The sequence below is a fragment of the Petromyzon marinus genome, chromosome 41 (genome assembly GCF_048934315.1).
Source record: "Petromyzon marinus isolate PM22_M1 ecotype Great Lakes invasive population chromosome 41, UKy_Petmar_22M1.pri1.0, whole genome shotgun sequence".
NCBI lineage: Eukaryota > Metazoa > Chordata > Hyperoartia > Petromyzontiformes > Petromyzontidae > Petromyzon > Petromyzon marinus.
The window spans coordinates 3,286,530-3,308,190 of NC_133707.1; the positions used below are offsets into that span (position 1 = coordinate 3,286,530).

Here is a 21,661-nt window from a genome sequence, read left to right on the forward strand (position 1 = left end):
TTTAATTCGGAGTCCTTTGGCCTGGATGCCTCCTCTCCTGGCGATGACAACGCGAGGACGCGAACCGCTCCCAAACTTCACCGACGCGTAAAGGACGAGGTCAAGAGGTCACCGCGACCAATGCCATTGGTGCCAACGCAACTCGCAATCGCTCTCTTTTTTTCTGCCAGGGCTGATGAATCTAAACGAGCGAGGGCTCTCTTGGAAGTCCATCCTTGAATTGTCGACGTTGCAGGACTCCCCAGGATGCTTTTACATTCCCCCGAATAAAGCAAAACGCTATGTTCGTCCCATTTACATTTTATGTCTCTTGCATTTATGACATTTTGCATTAACAAAAAAACGTGTCTCCCGAATCTCCAGCACGGCTCGATCCAATACCAAATTACGTCGAGTGTCGAGAGAATGGAAAAGATAATTACAAGTTACGTATTTATTTATCTAAGTAACATTTTATCCGCGTTAAAGAGAACCTCGTGCGATCCGCGTCCTGCGGCGGCAGCACCACACGGTGCCTGGGCGCGCGCCGATCACATCGCTCTGAAATCCATAAAACCCCCAAAAATCCGGCCTTGCAGTTCGACGTGCGGGCAACAACAGCCCCGCGTGCTGGCGATTGGCCGGCTACGACCGCTCCAGGTGCGGCTGCTGAGCATCAGCGCAGGCGCGCGTCCCGGCGCTCTGCGTCCGTCTCGCGTGGAGCGGCCTGCTGACACAGGCTCAGTGCGGCGGCGCAGTAACGTGGGCGGCACACCGTGCCTCGCGTGGAGCGCGGGGTCGTTCTCGTGCGTGCGTCTGCGTGTGCCCGTGCCGTTACAGACGAGGAGCGGCGGCGTGCCGGTTAGCGCGCCGCGCTACGAACCCGGCGAACCGAGTTCGATTGCCGCTCACGGCCAACACCAATGGTGATTATCTGAACCGGTCGTGGGCCTCCCCTAGGTCGACAACGCCTCAAATGAGTACCTGGTGCAGTGTGTAAACATCGCCACTGGGGAAACAAAGGCGGCCGGGCGTGGTGCTGGCCAACCGCTCCCTCGTGTGCCGTCCCGGGCCTTTGTAGGTGCTGCTCGCTAACAGCACTTGCCCCAACAATCTCTGGAGGCTATATGGGGGATCTTTGTCGTAACAGGTTTGCCATACACGCGGGACGACGTCCTTGCAGATGACATTCTCCACCTGGAGGGGACTTTCCGGATTAATCTTGAAATCGACACAAACGAAATTAAAGTCGAACTCAAGATGAACCCGAGCGAAACGAAAGTCCCCTGCCACGCATTTGTAAACAAAGCAACGTCGACACGCTTGTCAAAAGTACCGTGGCGTGTGGCCTCAACGTGGAAAAGATATGTATTAGGCGACGTTTCAGGCAATCACCCTTCTTCATCGGACGTAACATTTTGAAGAACCATTGCCTGGAACATAAAATGATACGTGCTTGAAGAAGGTTCATTGCCTGCCACGTCGCCGACTGTATATATTTTTTTCCCTTCAAGGTCACAGTGCTGTTGATGAACGCGTTGAGTTTTTGTTGTCTGTGCACCGCTGCCGACGCAGCAGCAGCAGCAGCAGCAACGGCAACGTCACAAAATAATGTCTTTAAAAATTGTAATTGATTGTTCAAACGCAGCGCACACAATGTGTGCACCTAGAGCCAGGATCACTGGGGGGGGGGGGGGGGGAGTCGTGATCAATAAAATGGAATATCAGACGTGGTGGACGAGGGCAAGAGGGGGGGGCGATAATGGGAAGCCGCGGCGCACAATGGGCGGCGCGGGGGGCCTTGCAGTGGGAGATTTTAATTCGGTGCACGCTGCCAGCTGACACACGTGGCAAAAAAAAAACACACGAGTGAGAAAAGAAGCAAACGCGTCAGCCCATATGGAGACAATCGGGTTTAGGCAGAACGGGTGATCGTCCGCCAGCAGGGACGATGGCCCGATGGACGAGACTGGTGATGGAATGGCAGCCTAAGGAGAATAATGGAGTGATGACATCAGCTTACGTCAAGGAGGGGTGAGATGGATCGTGGCATCATGGGACCATTCGGGATGAAATAGACCTTCATCCAACAGTGAACAGATCGTGGTTGCTGCTGGGTCACGGGTCGCTAACTCCTTGTTCTGTGTCGCGTGGCAAACCTCACAGCGCGCGTCTGCGCGTCCCACTTAGAATCGGCATTCTCAAAGGGCCTCTCACAGTGTCTGTACAATGTCACTTCTAAGCCGGGCAAAAACCCATAATCCGATTTCATTTTTTCCGGTCATCGAGTTTCAGCTCGTGTCGCCGCACGGAGAAGTTGTATCATCATCATCATCATCCCGACGGTCGATGGAACCATTCCTCGACGCCAGGATAGTCATCGCACCCACGCTGGGCGAATTGCTTCACAACAACAACAATAATAATCACAATAGAAATATATTTGTAAGAATGTCATTTTTTGGAGGATCAATGTTGCGTTCGTTGCACAGACTGCGTTCAGAATCAGAACATTAATTTATACTGGATGAATCCGATGAGCTTTCAAGCTCTTTTTCACAGATGTCCGGTAAATAAATGTTCAAACGTTGAAGCGGCCTCCGGGGAAGGCGGCTTGGGGGGTCAGACCCCCACCGCGTGGACGGTTTTTGTCTCTCGAGGTCGAGGCGCCCTGCCTCGCCGCTACGACGGATGGCGGCCTTCGACCAGGTCACCATGAACGCGCACCGTTCTCGTCGGAAGCTGAGTTGGGTTGAGGCTGCTCGATACTGAGAAAAAAAAAATCTTACACGCGGGCGTTCGAAAAGCGCAACCGGCTGAAACTGAAACGCACAGAGTGGCGGATGCTCGTTATCCGGTGCTTTGAAGGGCCAAGGGTCGGTGGATCACGCAGAGATTTGTGAAACTCCCATAACCCGCTGGGGCGTGAGGTGACCAGGAGGTTGCGGCACGGCAGGTGGAGTGAATCCATCTGTGCAGCGCTCGCAGTGCTATCCCCTCGGGAGCCCCTCCTGAAATGAGAGCCATGAGACCCAGCGTGGCCCTGCTGGATAACGCGACGAGAAACGCGCGCGCGCCGAATAGAATGTGACACGGACGTGTTTCACAAAGTACACACGCGGGCGAGTTTTTATACACACAGCACGCACCGATTGTACAGGGCAGGGAACTGAGCGGGGGTGGGGGGGGGTAAAGTGGGCACGACGCTCCCGACTGGTGGCAGCGGTCGTGCGCCGGACAAAGATCCCCCGTGTAGCCTTAACAGACTGTAGGGGCAAGTGCTGTTAGCGAGCACCTATGAAGCCCGGAACAGTACACGAGGGGGTGGGTAGCCAGCACCACGCCCGACCGCCTTTGTCTCCCCAGTGGCGATGTTTTACACATCGCAACAGGTACTCATTTGAGGCTGAGTCGACCTAGGGAAGGCCCAGGACCGGTTCAGATATTCGTCACTGGGTGTTGGCCGTGACCAGGAATCGAACCCTGGTCGCCGGGTTCATAGCGCAGCGTAGCGCTAACCGCGACACTATCGGGGGAATGGTCCAAGTGTCTGCCTCAGTGTCACCGCCACCAGGGCCGGCCGCATGGGGGCGGCGGGGCACGGGACAACTCACCGTGTCGGGCCGCCCGATGCCTTCAATCTGAACCGGACGTATTACATCCGACGCTGTGACGTTGAAGCAACCCCCCCACTCCCCAAAGCGCGGGGCTCGGGGCAGTCGCTCCGATTCGCCGTGTACCCTAGGGACGGCTCTGATCACTAGCGACGTTCGCCATGTACCCTAGGGACGGCTCTGATCACTAGCGACGTTCGCCGCGGCTGGAACTCCGGTCGCCGGGTTCATCGCGCAGTGCGCCGACGAGGTCTTCGACTCACACGCACTCGGCCTGACCACTCCGACAAGCGGCAGCAGTGGCACGAATCATCGTGCGCGCAGGTGGTGCAACTGCAGTGGGGACTGGCCCCCGGGCTACGACAAGCACGCCACGCCCCACAGTGATCAGACGCCGTGCTTCAAATGTAGTTTAAGCTCAAAAGCTTAGAAATACTGTGCACATACTGTATATTTGTAAGTAAATTATACGTTCGGCCAATATATTATGACAGATTTTGTTTTTATATATATGTACATACATCTTTCTCTCTCTCTCTCTATGTTCGTACAAAAGCAGAAATTAATCATCAGCCCTGATCTATCCACTGCCGGATGAAAGGCGCCCACAAGCCATCGCCATCTCTCACGGTCTCGCAACACGACGATCCGTCTTGCTCCCGACACTCCAGCCGATTCCAGCGCTCCATCTCCGATGGGCTCGTTCCCCGCTGTGCGACTGACAAAAAAACGCTCCTCCCAGATCCCTCGGCAGTCAATCGAATTGCGACTACCATAAGAACGTGGAATTGGCGCCAATGGCACAGGGCCGGAGGCGACCGTCGTCGCACGCCGGTTTTTCGGGGGGGGAGGTGCCGAACCTTGGCGTGTGGAGTGCGCGTGGGTCCTGCGGTGCGAAGGCCCGATCGGAAATTCACCGCGGTCCCGGCAAAGTCGCACGAACGGACGGCAAACAACAACTTGAGCACCATGTCCCGAGACCACGGTGACCGGCACTGGCGTCGGGGTTGACAGCGTGGGAAACAGACGCACGCACACGAACGCGCGCGCGCGCACGTAACCAAGCGGCACGGCCGTGCGGACGCGAAAACAAATAAACACCATCGCGGGGCAACGGCAGCTCCAGCGTCAGCGAGGGTCGCCCCGAGAGCGGGTCGCCCGTGCCGTCCCAATGGGCACCGCAGGGCAACGGCTGCTCCAACGGACGACGCGACTCCGCCTCTCCCTTGCTGCAGCCTCCTCTCCTCGTGCTGCCCGGCGGGTGGAATTCCCTCCCGTTGGCTCCCTCGCCACGTTCCCGCTACGGGAATCGTCCACCGCTGGATTGAGGCCTCCTCCGCGCAGGTTCCTACGAAGCGTAGAGCAGCGGCGCAGCCCCCGGCCAGTGAAACTGCGCGCTCGGCGCCCCTGCTGGTGGATGGGCCCCACCCCCCCCCCCCCCTCCCACGAGAGAATATTTTCTGGCCCACTCTTCGACGCCGGCCGGACGTCTTGCAGGAGGTGGCAGTGCTCACACTGTACCCCACCGCGCGCGGTGACCTGCCGATCGGCTAACTGCGGTGCAGCCGTCTCCGCTGCAGCCCGGGTGGACAGAGGCGGTGGTGGAGGGGAGATTCGAGAAACCGGTCCCATTGTTTAAAAGCTGCCGTGCCGGGAGACGGAATCGTAAGCCCTGTGTGCTGACCACGGCACCGCAGCCGATCACCGACGCTGCCCGTTGCTGCCCGCGTCGCATGCCAGTGGGGTGTGCCCCTCTCTCAGTGGAACGTGTCCCGTGTTGCAAATTTGCCATCGATACCCATCGTCGTCTCTCTCCCCAAGTTCCCGTAACCTCGTCGGTCGATCCAAGGAAGGTGTCGGTCCTCATCTCGAGCGCGATCACCGCAAAGGCTCTTTGCCGCTCGCTGGCTGCCCTGCGACACCGTCAGTTACGAACATGAACATTTGTATATAATGTCGCCGCGGCACCTTTGAAAACTCTTTTAGCAAAACATAGTGGAGCCTGCGTGAGCGCTGGAAGATGCCAGTAGGAGTGGAACACGTGGCACCTCCGGAGCGAGGTCTCAGAGTTCATCGCGAGAACGAGGACATCATTCATGAGGAACAACGCTCAAAATCACGGACGAAACAACAACACCGGAAGCTAACATCGCATAAGCAACACTGCCATAATAATTATACAGGCAGGGTACACAGGGGTTAAATTCAAGTCACAAAAGGGTTCCGGGGAGGAGGGCCAGGTCACGCAGGGGTCACGCACAAGGCACACCGCATGCATGGCGACGCAGTGCAGGGGAGCGAGTTTCCACCAACGCCGTCACCTCTCGTCGGCTCCGCTCGCCTGCAGCGGAACTGCTGGAGAGACGTGAACGTGCGCGGCTCGACGGGCGGACCGGAGCCGCGCTCAGCTCGAGCGCAGATGCCACGCTCTCTCATTTTCTTGGAAGCGGAAAGTGCTACCAAATGTCCGCCCCGAGAGCGACCCTCGGGATCGCTGTCGGGCACGGGGCGGTCCACGCCAACTCACCCCGGAGTGTCCCACCAGCCAACGCATTTCACGCAAACGGCTCGGCCCCATCACCCACGGACACGCTGGGCAAGAGGCCGCGTTCTTCCTCGCCACGGTGGCAGTGGTGGCCGGCACCGCCAGACCGCGCGGTCTCGCCCTCTCGCCCTCTCGCGTCGCCCGGCTCAGCCCGCGGCGGGCAGTCGTCGATGCCTCCCGGCGGCGGGGATGTGGCTCCGCGTGGGGACGCCGCGTCACTTGAACTCCCCGCGGGGCGGCAGCGTGCGTGGGTAGCGGTGGCGCCAGCGATGGCGTAGGCGGCACAGCGGAGACGACTCGGGGTCCTCGAACTCTGCGAAGCCGAGCCGGTCCAGCAGGTCATAGACCCCGGCGCGCGCGGCCACCTGGGACGTCACCGACGTCATCACCGTGGTCATCCTCATCACTGTCATCACCGTCGTTGTAATCATAATCATTGCTGTCATTGTCGTCATAACTCGTCATCGGCGTAGCAATCATCTTCACCGTCATCATCATCATCATCACTGTCATTGTCATCATCATCACCATCATAATTATTGCCGTGATCACCATCATCTCCGTCGTCGTCATCGTAGTCATCATTTGTCATTCCGCACCTGGCTCATCCAGAGGGAGAAGGGCCGGTCCCAGTGCGAACCCTTCTCCAGGTGCAGGTAGGTGTTGTAGAGGATCAGGTAGATGTAGCGCTCCAGCCGCTGCAGGCTGCGCAAACACAGAGACGCCCGCTCCTCCTCCGTCTTAGCCATGCGCACCTGGGCCCCGACATCAACATCACCGCCGTCATCACCATCACCACCATCACCACCATCCCCATCACCGCTAATCACAGACATCACCACCATCATCAACAGCAGCACCACCACTCCACTTACTTTAATCGCTACCACCACCATCGTCACCATCGCCACCGTTACCTCCATCACCATCGCGGCCATCACCACCACCGTGACTGCCATCTCCACCATCACCGTATCTTCACCCGTACGCATCACCACCATCACAACCTTTATTTTTCATCGCTTCATTCATAATTTAAGAGATAATCTGGTTGTGAGTTCTGCCGGCTCCTCCTCTGCGCTGGACTCCTTTTGTTCGAGGATTGAAGATTTGAACCTTAGTCGGCTGCAGCAGGAGTCATGGCACTGGCCGGGCACCACTCAGGTCCAGGGTTCGAATCTAGGTTGCAGCCGCCCATCGCCAAACTAAACTAAACTTAAACATTTTTTTTATTTTTCCAGGTAAGGCCCACTGAGCTGCTATATAGCTCTTTTTCAGAAGCGACCTGGCCACAAATAATAGCCCAACGAAGTGGCTTATCACGTGGACATTTATAGCAGCCAAATACTCTAAATGCATGTTTCTAAATGTGGAGGGAAAACCCGGAGGACCCGGAGAAAAATCCACGCGACCACGGGGAGAGAGACATTCAAACTCCAAATATATAGGCATCAGGGTCATGATCGAGCTCCTATATACCATGCGAGGTAGTTAGCATATCACCACCGTGGTGACATGTTAACTGCAGGGTCTCCAGCGTGGCGACTCGCTCAGCCCGCACACCAGCAAGTTCATGAGCCACCCTGTCGAATTCTCAATTGGGTTCCGTTCACAATTTGGCCGAATTCCAGCTTCGAGAATTGCACATGTCAGTTTGATTGACGCGCGACGGACACTCTCTGCAGGGCATATGGAGGGGCGCGCCCTCCCGGAGAAGACCGCGTCTACGAGGAATGGCTTCTTTGGAAGTACTTCTGTGACGTCATCTTCCACGGGCCGTTCTCTGACACGGGGTGGTGCACCGCCAGCTGTCGGAGGTTTCGGCGTGGCTGCTTGTCTCGCGGCAGGAAAGGCAAGAGCACGATTTTAATTAGGAAAAAAAAAACAAACGAGTGAAATGACTAAATAAATTTCTAGATGGCCCCAAAAAGCCAAATAAGGACGTGCTGCTGATGCCAGTGGTGGATCCGGGGGAGGGAGGGGGGTCAATCGGGTGATCCCCCCCTGCTCCTCCACCCCCTACTACCTTCAGACCCTGACAATGCCTTACTTTTTTACTTTTACAAGACGAAATACACTGAACGTTTTCACCTGTTTTACTATTCATGTCGAGCTCCGTCTAAAGAGATTTCCAATTTGGGGACGTTACTGGGTTCCGCTGAGCCACCACCACCACCGCCACCACTACCACCACTACTACCGCCACCACCGCCACCACCACCGCCACCACCACCGCCACAACCACCGCCACCACCACCGCCACCACTACCGCCACCACCACCGCCACCACCGCCACCACCACCGCCACCACCACCACCACCACTGCCACCACCACCACTGCCACCACATCGGCTTCAGCGTCGCCAAACGTGGGACGTCGGGAAAGTCACCAATTCTACCGTCCCTGCCCCCCAACTCTTCCCTGTGATGTAACCACGGAGACTGGGCCTGGCCCACCACCCCGCGGGACCGACGCGGGATGCGTTGCAGTGGGGGTGCGGGGAAGTGGGGGGAGGGGGGTGGTGGTTTGTAACGTCTGCAATTACGCGTGGAACAATGTGGGAGCAGATGGAAACAAAACCACTTGGGCAGCGGAGGGGATTGTGGGAGCCATTCACGAGGTGTGGTTTTGTGACGGTCGTCCCCCGTCGGGAGGTGAAATGTCAGGCTGAAGCAGCGGTCTCTTATTTTACAAGTTTTCTGTTCGCCTATGTTTTCATAAACACACACAATAAAAAGTAACGATCCCCCTGCGCAGCGCTCGGGGTTTTACGGCGTCGCGCCTGCGTCAGCCGTTGCCAAGGGGAGCCTAGCTCCGACCAGAAGGCGCTCCCGGCCAAATATCCAGCGAGTGATGCACGCCGAGTGTCCGGCAGCGAAGTGCCGTCCCCCTCTCCGGAGTCAAAGGTCGAGACGGGGTCAAAGGTCAAGACGACGGCGGAGGCGGCTCCTCATCGCCTCCGTCAAACCCCGGACACGGGGCCACACGGGGCTTCTCCACCGCTGCGCATGGGCGCGCCAGGAGCAGTGAAGACTTCACACCGCGATCCCGGGAGGGACGCCCGGTGCCGGCACCGTGGCGAGAATTTGCGGATGCTCGAGAAGCGAACGGTCGAGCCGCCTCAAACACGCGCCCCACTCGGCCGTCGCCATGTGGAATCGCTGCGGGTCGACGTGACCATCGCGTGAACACATTTCCGAAGGCGTGGGAGAATTAGCCGGCCGAGCTCATACGATAAAAGACTTCTGAATGGGAAAAGAAAACAAAAAATAAAAAAATAAAAATCCCAGGCAAATTGCTTTTTAGCATTGACGCAAATCGATCGCCATCACCAAATGAAAGCGCGACTCATTAGTGACGCTCGAGCAGCCCCGGGTGAGACCGTGGGCCGTCAGAAGCCGTGCCAATTCGCCCACGGTAATCATGGCAATAACAACGTAATTTATCCATGGAGGAGAACCTCCCCCGCCTTCCCTGATGCAGCGCAGGGAAGCAATCGCGAGCCGTGCGGGGCAGCACTGGACAGCTCTTGGCTCGTTTCTTGTCCCAATTTTGTTCAGAGCCACACGGCGCCAAGGGCCTTCACCGCCACCTTAAACTAATCGGCCGAGTCACGGACCCTTGGACGAGCGAGGAGCAGCTCAGAGTAAAGCCGTGCCGTGCGTGCTAAAAGCCGTAATCGGGTAGGGTCGATCGGCAAACCCGGATGACCTTCCCACAGCGGTGGCCACGAACAGGGCGACACGTTCACCTCCCGTCGTGCGCCCACTCCGAGATGAAGAAGCCGACGCCGTGAGCGAGCCCCGCCGGTGCCGGCTCGGCCTGCGACGGCTAGCGGTCGTTGTGCTCCATGCGGGGGCCCGCTTTTCCCCGTTCGCGAATCCGTCTGCTTCGCGTTCCCCCGCGGGTTCGTGGGAAGGGGGCACGAGAGTCCCGAAACTCTTGCTCTCACCATCGCCACCGTGCATCATAACGTTGTCACGGGACACCAGAGTGATCCGGAGGCAACCGCACCACGCGAGGGGATGACGGTAGAGAGACCGGCTCGTGGGCGGGAGCGGCACGGATTGTCGCGTCACGAAACCGCGGGGAGGCGGCCTTCGTGCAGCAGCGGATTGATGATGGCTGACGATGAGGATACGTCCGTGAGGCAACCTGCTGCACTGCCGCCGCATGGCCAGCCTCCGAGCCCGGCACCCGAGCACGGGGCCGAGCGGCCGCGAGCCGTCGCGAGCCGCCAAGCGGCACCCGGCCACGATCGGTCGCGCAGGACTGGGGTGTCTTAGCGGAGTGCGGCGTGGACCTGCGGCGCCCACTCGCATCGGAATCCCCCCCCCCACTCCCCCCCCCCCACTCTCCCCCCCCCCACTCTCCCCCCCCACTCTCCCCCCCCCACTCTCCCCCCCCCCACTCTCCCCCCCCCACTCTCCCCCCCCACTCTCCCCCCCCCCACTCTCCCCCCCCGTTCCCGTCGCCGTTCGCCAGGTGAGATTCTGTATGTGAGGGCAGCGGCAGCGGCGCTCGCAGCTCCCCGTTACGTTCCCTCCCACACGTCAGCGGAGAGGCACGTAGCCACACGCACCGACCGACCACCGTCACCCTGAGTGACTCACGGGGAAATCTTTCACTCGCCTCGGCGGCGTTCTCCCCGCATTGCGAAGGGAGAACGCTTGGGGTTAATAATTTCTGGAGATAATATTGTTAAATGTACCTACAATAAAACCATTGCCGTCATCAGCCATGGTCAATCCACTGCTGGATGAACACCTCCTCCCCAAGCCACATCTCACGATCGGCAAAGCCCCTTGCGCATGAGCCGATTTCATCACTCCGTCTCTTCCCCTTTGACGCGTTCTATTCCTCGGCTGCCACTCCGTTACAGCTTTCTCAACGGCGTCGCCCACCATCACTCCACGCCCTGCCGCGTCCCACTGAGCCGGACCACCGCCGACCCTCCGACTGTTTTCCCGGACGACCTTGCAGTGTAAAAAAAAACAATAATTCTGGGAAAAATGTTCGACCTTGCGGAGCAACCGGTGTTAAAAGCATTCACCGGGTACAGCGAGGGTCCACTCTGCGTTCACGTGGCCATGGCTCTAGTACCCAATGCAACGTCAATCGTTAAAACCTCCGGTCCACGGACCGCACGGCGGCAACCGCGCCGGTCCGCGCAACGCCTCGCCTGGATCCACGGCGCACCGTGAGTCACTCGAGGTGATTTCGCGAGTGACTCACGGTGAATGTTTCACTAAACCGGTGTTCTCCCCGGTTATACGTTTACTGCGCCGCCGCGCGAGGTTAATGTCGTTAATGAGCAATCGGCTCCCCGCCCGGCCCGGTGCCCCCGGTGTTGATGCCCTGGTGAAGGGTCAGCACCGGGCCTCGTCACCGAACCGGCGCTGACGAGGGGAACGTGGGTGGGGGGGGGGGAGCTAATGGAAGCCTCGTTTGTGGAACTGAAGAGGAGCGCGAAGAACAGAGGAGGACGGATAAGATGGCGGCGGGGGCCGTGGTTGTGAGGGGCGTCACTGTGGCGAGATGTTAACTACCTCGCCTGGTATACAGGAGGTCGTGGGATCGATCTTGACCTTGATGCCTGCTGTATATTTGGACTTTGCGTGTTCTATCTTCCCGTGGTCACGTGGATTTTTCTCCGGGCCCTCCGGTTTTTCCCCCCGCATTTAGAATCAACATCGCGTGCTCAGAGTGTTCGGCTGCTATACATTTCCACGTGATGATAAGCCACTTTGTTGAGCTATCATTTGTGATAGACAGGTCGCTTCTAAAAAATATATATATACAGCTCAGTGGGGCCTTACCTGGTAAAGCAAAAAAAAAAGTGTTTGTTGCGGTTGTTGTTGTGGTTGCTTGTGGCTGTTGTGCGGTCACGGTGGCTTCGACGGTTGCGGCACCTTGCGGTAGGTGCAGAAGATGACCTCGCGCAGGTGGTAGTGCATGGGCGTCATCGTCTCGCTCACGGCGTCCAGCGCCGCGTCCACCTCACGCTTCATCTCTGGCCCGTCCGGCAGCATCCGCAGCAGCTCCAGCACCGCCTGGCGGCAACAGAGGCGTGGAGAATCCATCCGTGCAGATCTCCACCCGCCGACGGCGGCGCACACGGAGCAGCGTGGCGTCGGGGGGTCACGTGACCAGTCCACGTCTCCCATTCGTCGTCGTCATCATGTCATCATGTCACGTGACCCCCCGACGCCGGCACACAACGGTCTACTCTTGAGGACGACGTCAGGGGATCTTGAGAAGAGGATGCCTCCTCGATATGACCATTGTCACGTGGTCAAATCAAGAAGGCGTCCTCGTCTAGCAGTGGATAGATCACGGCTGATGATATCGAATGGGAGACGTGGACTGACCTCGAACTCGCCCTTGGTGTACTTGGCATCGGGGACGCTGACCATCTCCTCCTCCGTGTCCACGGGGAAGCCCTGGCAGGGAGAGGGGAGACATCGTCGCCACCGTCACCACCCCGGGTGTCTCGGCCGTCAGCTCCGCTACGCGAGTGGCTTCGCGCTCGCCGGTCATGCGTCGAGCGAGCGTGGGAGAGCGGCTCCGGTCCGGTGGCCCAGTGGTGGAGCAAGTGGCTCCACCACAGTTCAACTCCCGATTGGGGTTGGGGTGGGGGGGGGGGTGACTCATCCCATCATCCCTCCCTCCGGTGGTCGATAAAACGTGCACCACTTTGCGGGGCAGTCAACAGCGGTTGTCCTACGTATAGACTCGCCCCCCCGCTGTAGGACAGTGGAATTTCCACCACTGGCTCAGGGCTGCAAATAGAAGATGCGCACCTCCTCAATCCTCATTCGTGTCGGAAGTCACTTTTGAAAAGTCAAACGAGCTTGCTTGATAAGACTGCATCTCTCCAAAGGGCACGGACAGACCCATGCTTGAAATGACACTCGGGGACAAAAGGAGGAATGCGTGGATCAGGGAACATGAGCAAGTTACAAACGGCATTTAAATCCCCGATGCAGCGGTGGCAAGAACAGGATGAAGAACAATAAAATCACGGAGAGATGCACAGCTGCAATTACAATGAGACCCATGCAGACCAGCGATTTTACCCACAATGCTCCACACATCAAACGAGGTTGTGTTTGCATTGCTCTCTGTGTCGCATGGGGTCCCGTATTTTTACATGGTGTGCTCGTACCAAAACAACAGAGTGCTCCTGCCCCTACTTGTCTGGCACTCCCTCCCAGCAGCAGTCTGTGGTGCTCACTCCCTGCTCCTGTTAGTGGTTAGGCTCAAGGCCCGTCCCCTGCTGTGACCGAATATCCCCGACCCCCCCCCCCCTTCCCGTATCGCGTCTACGCGCACGGTCTAGACAGCCGTCCTCTTGCAGCAGTACGGCGTCTCGAGACGCAGTTGCAGGCGGGAAGAGCGGTCGCGAGCCTAGCGGTCGCGAGCCTATCGGAGCGAGCAACGGGTCGCCGACCTTGCACGGGGCGCCCTTCCATCTAGCCGGTGGATTGAGGGCCTCGCTCTCGCGGTGTCTTGAGATCCGACGCGCGACCCTACACGTCTGTCGTGCCCAACATCTGCTCCAACTCCGTGGTTTTTAGAGACCCAGACCGGGCAGGCTTCACAGCCGTAGAGGCCGCCGGAGTTACCGCACTCGACAGAAATGCGATAAGGGCGCAACACAAGTCATGGTGAGAATACAAAACCAAACATGAGGAACGGATAACGAAGCGTCATTATATTCTCCATAAGTATATTTCTAGGAACAGCTGCGGTGAATGCTTAGAATTGACAGTTTGGACAATGCGGCAGGCGAATGTGTGTGTGCGTGCGTGCGTGTTTGTTCAGTGTGTACGTTAAACCTGCTCTCTGCTGTGGGGAGCGGTTAGTGTGCCACGTTAGGACGATTATTTGAACCTTGTCCCCGTGCCTCCCCTAGGCCGGTGCGGTGTGCAAACATCACCAATGGGGAGACAAAGGCGGCCGGGCGTGGTGTTGGCCACCCAACCCCCTCGTGTACTATGTCAGCCTTCATAGGTGCTACTCAATAAAAGCAGTTTCCCCAACAGCCTGTTAACGCTACGTGTGTGCATGCAGTCTGCTCTCTTGCAAAGCGTGTTTTTATAACGCAAAGTTGATATAACGCGATGACCGTATTTGGGTATTTTGGGAACACATTTTTTTAAATAATGCGGACGCCCCTTGGGTGCAACGCGATCAAGTGGACGAACTGCGTCTCGCGAGGACGGCCGCCTCGGCGTAGCATCATCACGCGAGGTCGGGATGCTGCTGGATGCTTCGAGATGCTAGTCTCTGTTCACCCCACGTGCGCACCTCACGCGTTATCCTGGACCGTGCTTTGCCCCGCATTACGTGTTAATGATCACAACGAGATTTTTCCCATCACGCGGCGTTCTTCGGGAACGCGACTACCGCCGCCTTATAGGGCAACAGGCTGTTCGCCGAACTTCTTTCGCACCGTACGCAGCCAACCGCGTGCCAATCCGAGGCGCTACACGCTGGTGACATCCGTCTGGGCTCCGCGTATTTCCATTGCAACCCGCGAGCAAGTGGGAACCCGGACCCCGGAGGGAGGGGGAGGTGGGGGTGGGTACCCCCACACGCACATTGACGTGCCACAGGAACAGCACGGTGGCGGCCATGGCGGTGGTGGTGCGGCTCCCGCCGCTGTGGCAGCTGAAGAGGAACGCGGCGCTCGCCTCCTCCGCCAGGGTCACCTTGAAGAGGTCGAGGAGGCGGTCGAAGTCCTGCGGCCGGGGGGAGAGACGGAGGAGGGGGGGGCGCGCGCCCGGTGCGCGTCGTTTAAGCGAACGGACGAACAAAAAATGTGCTCGTCCATGAATTCCATTTGGTGGATTCCGTAAACGATTCACTTTCTTTGAAATGACGGGAGCGATAAGCACAAGTGCATCGGTCTCTCCCCGATCGGAGAATCACTTTCTCGTTCGCTTTCTTTGAAAGATTCACTTTCTCTGAAGAATGTATAATCTCTTCCTTTGAAAGTGGATGTCTGAAAGACGAGAGACCGATGCAGCCGCGGGGACGGCTTCACACTGCAAGTAAGGTCCCATGATGTAGCTGCTCGACCCGAGCTCTCAATGTCCTGTTGGTGGCGTTTTCTTTGTGCTGTTCGCCTTTTGGCGTCCTCTGGTCTAACACCGTTTGAGACGAGGCTCTAAAGAAAGCTGTCTCTGGTGTGGACCAATCAGTTTCAGGGACAATACATCATCATATACTACCAGAGCGTGTGTTTTGTTTGCATGTTCACCACAAGTACGTGCGGTTAATGCAGACATGACTCCTTGCAAAAGGTTTCTGTTTGGTGTTTTAACATCTTAACGCAAATATTTTATTGCCAGAAAGGGTAAAACCTATTTTTATACGGCTTCACCCATTTAACACTCGTGCCCGTGCTTTCAATTTATTCGGTGAACGCGTTTTTGCCTTCTATGATTTCTATTTTCCTAATTGTTCACGTTATCGCTCCCCGTTCACTTTGGTGAGCCAGATCCCTCCTGTCAGCAAGGCTACCCTTGTTGAAAGAGCTTTCACCGCTGGCTAAACCAGACTTTACTTCATTCTATACGACCCGTGGCCACACGGGGCCTCCCGCTTTCACGCAGACTGCAGGCGTTGTATGTTTAACACGTAGTAGGCTTCCGCGACCAATATCATCCGTAATATAGCTTTTTTTGGGGGTTAGATCGCGTAAATATATAAATGTGTGTCGTTAAACCCACCACCACCCGACACAGCCAATTAGTAAGGGTTGTCACGTAAACAGAATGTGCAAATTCGTTACTAATACAGTACTAACCGGTGTGTTGGAGAGCAAATCCACAACATTTACAATCTGAGTACGACGTTTCGCGGGTAATTCCAACCGGCATCATCAGGCGAGAGTCAGATTTGTTGTTCGTCTCTGCAAAGATCTTAGCCGCACTAATTGAGTACCGGAGGGGAATATTTTCACCTTGGCAACAACCACTGTACTTCTCATGTGAGCGCCACGCTCAGTCACTCCTGAGTCACTCCTCAGTCACTCCTCAGTCGCTCCTCAGTCACTGCTGCGTCACTTCTGCGTCGCTCAGTAACTTCTTGCGTCACCCCTCAGTCACTTCCACGTCACTCCTCAGTTGCTCCGCAGTCACTCCTCCAACCCACGCCCGGCGTCCGCCCGCAAACCCCCACACCTCGCGAGCCCCCACCTGCTCGGAGGGGGCCGCCCCGTCGGGCAGGGGCAGCCGGTGGTAGCGCAGCTGCGGGTGCAGCGAGCGGCGCAGCGTGGCGTGCACGCCGGCCGGCGTCTCGCACGCCCGGAACGCCTTCACCTGCTTCTCGTCGTCCTGCCACGCCTCCAGCCAGCCCGGCGCCGCGAGCACGCACGCCTTGAGCTCCCGCTCCACCTCCTAGGGCACGCAACAACAACAACAACAACAACCACAACCACAACAACAACAACAACAAAACGGGGCCCGCCCCCCACGGGCAGCGGGGCGCCGTGGGTGACGTGCGACGCTCTCCTTAGGGTAACGTGACGTTCTGTGAGACATCGTGGGTAACGTGACGTTCTGTGAGGCATTGTGGATAAGGTGACGTTCGGTGAGGCACTGTGGGTAACGTGCGACACTCTCCTTAGGGTAACGTGACGTTCTGTGAGGCATTGTGGGTAACGTGACGTTCGGTGAGGCGCCGTGGGTAACGTGTGACGCTCTCCTTAGGGTAACGTGACGTTCTGCGAGGCATTGTGGGTAACGTGACGCTCGGTGAGACTGGAGCGGAGGTGGAGTTGTTGCCGTTGTGGTTCTCGGTGTTGGATGCTCGTGGCTCCGGGTAAAGAGAAGGCTATAAACTCCACTCCCAGTTTACCAATCTCAGGTGGCAATGCACGCAGGCTGATTTTACCGAGACTCTGGAATTAACAGACAGTAGCTTCTCACACAGAGACCCAAGGACTCACATATTAATCCACAGACCCCCTTAGTGATGCATGGACTCACATAAATGCATAGACTCACATAGACATCTCTACAGTCACAGTGAGACCCTTTCTTTTGAAATCGAATTTCTTTAGAACTGCTTATTGTGTTTAGTTTGTTGTCCTTCCCCCGCTCCTCCGATTAGCATGGTTGGCTACGTACGATGCGAAAGAAGTTCAACATACACACGTACACCAGACAGACACAGGTGTCTCCACCTCGTCTGGAGGGATGAATTCATCCCGGTCACCAATTGCCATGCAATAAAAACAAAATCCATGCCAATGAATTTGCCGCTCCTCTCAATTTTGTAAAAATTCCAGCTCTCAAAATAAAATAAAAATCGGGTGTCTGTCATGGGACGTGATTCTGTAGCTGGGGGCGAGCGGGCAAGCGCTGCCCCCTACTGAGCGAACCGGCAATGGGCAGCACTCAGAGGCAGCTCTGTGAAGCACGCTTCTGTGGGCCAACAGCAAACTCGGGATGACGCCGACATTAGTTTTCTCGCGATTGGGAAGATCAGGAATTGATCGTTTGGCTCATTCTCGGGAGCTGAGCCAGCGACTGCGAGGTCCTGAGTTCAATCCCCTGATGAATGTCACCACCTCACTCTTGCACATGGGCCGATCTCGTTGCACCCGTGCATGCGTGTGTGCGGTGCATGCGTGCGCGCGTGCGGTGCGCGAATGCGGTGCATGTGTATGCGGTGCGTGTGTGTGTGGTGCTTGCTTGCGGGCCGTGTGTGCGGCGTGTGCGTGCGCGTGCGTGCGTGCCGGCCGCTCTCCTCACGTCTATCTGCTCGGGGTTGCTGGCGGGCAGCACGATGGCTGTGTGCGGCTGCGCGCGCTCGCGCGGCGTGTAGGTGTTCCCGCTGGCCTCCAGCACGACCTCCCCGCGCAGGTTCACACTCGCCACGGCCCCGTGGGCCCGCCGCTCCCCCGTCAGGTAGCTCAGCACGTGGGACAGGCCCTGCTCACGGCGGGCACCGTCATCCAAACGTCGTCGCCGTCACGCCGAACATCGTCAGAGAAACATCGCTGAACATCAACGCGGCCAGACCGAACGTTACCAAACATCACCACCGTGCCCAAAATCAGCAGCACGGTCAGAAAACCACCGCACCGCACCGCCACCACTCAGAGACACTGTGACATTGACGGCGACCTCACGCACGCGTCCACGCAAGCACGCGACAATGACAAAGGTCCCCCCGTGTAGCCTTGACAGACTGTTGGGTCAAGTGCCGTTTGCGAACACGTATGAAGGCCGGCACGGCACGAAAGCTGGTGAGTGGTCAATACCGCTCCTGGCCACCTTTATCTCCCCAGTGCAGATGTTTGCACACCGCACCAGGTACTTAACAAGAACTCAAACTAAAGGAGGCCCAGGACCGGTTCAAATATTCGCCACTGTTATTGGTCATGAGCGGGAATCGAGCTCGAGTCGCACCGCTGCCACACACACACACGTGGACACGTACACACACACATACACACGCGTGGACACATACACACACACATACACGCACGTGGACACGTACACGCACACATACACACACACATACACGCACGTGGACACGTACACACACATACACGCACGTGGACACGTACATGCACACATCCACGCACGTGGACACGTACATGCACACATACACGCACGTGGACACGTACACACACACATACACGCACGTGGACACGTACACGCACACATACACGCACGTGGACACGTACATGCACACATACACGCACGTGGACACGTACACGCACACATACACGCACGTGGATACGTACATGCACATATACACGCACGTGGACACGTACACGCACACATACACGCACGTGGACACGTACATGCGGAGCTGGGCTGGGCCATGCTGTAGACCGGGAGTTTGGGGACGCGGCATGCGTACATGCACACACATGCACACACACATGCACACACACATGCACACGCACGCACACGCGCGTGCATACACGCACACACACGCGCGTACACACACGCGTGCCCACACGTGCACACACGTGCACACACGCACACACACACGTGCACACACGTGCACACACGCACACACACACGTGCACACACGTGCACACACGCACACACACACGTGCACACACGTGCACACACGCACACACACACGCGCGCGCGCACCTCGGAGCTGGGCTGGGCCATGCCGTAGACCGGGAGTTTGGGGACGCGGCGGAAGTTTGCGACGTGCATCTCACGCTTGGAGCTCATCACGTCCAGGTCGACGTGATCGTCCGCCACCTGCGTCGGACAACCACTGCTGACTTCCCCGCAAAAAGTGGTGCTCATTTTATTGACTTCCCCACCCCCGAAGGGATGATTGGCCGAGGCAGATCCCGACCATGATTTGAAACTCGCAAGCTTCCGATTTGCGAGCCACTCGCTCTACCGCTGAGCCACCTGGCTGGACAGAAAACAAATATCCCCAGTGTAGCCTCCATGGACTGTTGGGGCAAGATCTGTTAGCGAGCGTCTATGGCCAGACAATACACGTACATACAAACATACTCATGGTATCTGTCCGTGTTAAGGGCATGTGTGCGTGTGTGTATTATGTGAATGAAGAGCGGTAGTGGTTAGTATACCGAGCGATGAACCCAGTGACCTGAGTTCAATTCCTGCTCACAGCCAACACCGGTGATGATTATCGGAAACGGACCTGGGCCTCCCCTAGGTAGATTCAGCCTCAAATGAGTACCTGGTGTGCGGTGTGTAAACATCGCCAATGGGGGTGACACAGGGCGGCCGGGCGTGGTGCTGGCCACCCACCCCCTCGTGTGCCGTGCCGGCCTACATAGGTGGTGCTACTCGCTAACAGCACTTGCCCCAACAGTCTGTGAAGGCTACACGGGGGGGGGGGGGATCTTTTTTCTCCGTGTGTGTGTGTAAATGTGCGTGCGCGCGTGTGTGTGCGCGTGTGAGCAGTGACCAGAATGCGCGTGCCGGCGGTGATGAGCTCCACCGGCGCCCACAGCTCCGACACGTCGCTCCGTGCCAGCAGCCTCAGCAGCTCGGGGTGGCGGCGCATCCACACGCTGAATGGCAGCGAGAAGGCCAGCCTGAACTGAGCGCAGCGCCACACACACGGATACCCCTATAGCGGCACACACACAGATAGTCTCTATAGCGGCACACATACAGATAGCCCCTATAGCGGCACACACACACAGATAGTCCCTATAGCGGCACACACACACACAGATACCCCTATAGCGGCACACACACGGATAACCCTATAGCGGCACACACACACAGATACCCCTATAGCGGCACACACACAGATAGTCTCTATAGCGACACACACACAAATAGTCCCTATAGCGGCACACACACACACAGATACCCCTATAGCGGCACACACACACAGATACCCCTATAGCGGCACACACACGGATAACCCTATAGCAGCACACACACACAGATACCCCTATAGCGGCACACACACACAGATAACCCTATAGCGGCACACACACATATCCCTATAGTGGCACACACATACAGATATCCCCTATAGCGGCACACACACACAGATACCCCTATAGCGGCACACACACACAGATACCCCTATCGCGGCACACACACAGATACCCCTATAGCGGCACACACACATATCCCTATAGCGGCACACACACAGATATCCCCTATAGCGGCACACATACAGATATCCCCTATAGCGGCACACACACACAGATATCCCTATAGCGGCACACACACAGATACTCTTATAGCGGCACACACACACAGATACCCCTATAGCGGCACACACAGATATCCCCTATAGCGGCACACACACAAATACCCCTATAGCAGCATACCCACACAGATATCCCCTATAGTGGCACACACACAGATACCCCTATAGCGGCACACACACAGATATCCCCTTTAGCGGCACACACACAGATATCCCCTATAGCGGCACACACACAGATAGTCTCTATAGCGACACACACACAGATAGTCCCTATAGCGGCACACACACACACAGATACCCCTATAGTGGCACACACACGGATAACCCTATAGCGGCACACACACACAGATACCCCTATAGCGGCACACACACAGATAGTCTCTATAGCGACACACACACAGATAGTCCCTATAGCGGCACACACACACACAGATACCCCTATAGCGGCACACACACGGATAACCCTATAGCGGCACACACACACAGATACCCCTATAGCGGCACACACACAGATAGTCTCTATAGCGACACACACACAGATAGTCCCTATAGCGGCACACACACACACACAGATACCCCTATAGCGGCACACACACGGATAACCCTATAGCGGCACACACACACAGATACCCCTATAGCGGCACACACACAGATAGTCTCTATAGCGACACACACACAAATAGTCCCTATAGCGGCACACACACACACAGATACCCCTATAGCGGCACACACACACAGATACCCCTATAGCGGCACACACACGGATAACCCTATAGCGGCACACACACAGATACCCCTATAGCGGCACACACACAGATACCC

At 57.1% G+C, this 21,661-nt stretch overlaps 1 protein-coding gene across 5 annotated transcripts in view; it reads right to left on the reverse strand.

Annotated features, from left to right (window-relative positions):
• Window positions 1-3,080: 3,080 nt before the first annotated feature.
• LOC116950969 (paladin-like) overlaps window positions 3,081-21,661 on the reverse strand; it is a 44,102-nt gene continuing 25,521 nt past the window's right edge. For 2 of the 5 annotated variants that reach the window (XM_032969190.2, XM_076073235.1), the window contains 9 exons: window positions 20,075-20,209; window positions 19,270-19,386; window positions 17,908-18,087; window positions 16,348-16,548; window positions 14,746-14,886; window positions 12,511-12,582; window positions 12,052-12,192; window positions 6,738-6,893; window positions 3,081-6,451 (listed from right to left, as the gene is read on the reverse strand). In XM_032969190.2, the coding sequence (XP_032825081.1) occupies window positions 6,149-6,451; window positions 6,738-6,893; window positions 12,052-12,192; window positions 12,511-12,582; window positions 14,746-14,886; window positions 16,348-16,548; window positions 17,908-18,087; window positions 19,270-19,386; window positions 20,075-20,209 (1,446 nt within the window). In that variant the 3' untranslated portion in view covers window positions 3,081-6,148. Of the gene's footprint in view, window positions 6,504-6,737; window positions 6,894-12,051; window positions 12,193-12,510; window positions 12,583-14,745; window positions 14,887-16,347; window positions 16,549-17,907; window positions 18,088-19,269; window positions 19,387-20,074; window positions 20,210-21,661 lie in introns of all 5 variants that reach the window. The other 3 variants (XM_032969192.2, XM_032969191.2, XM_032969193.2) reach the window with 3 other exon arrangements.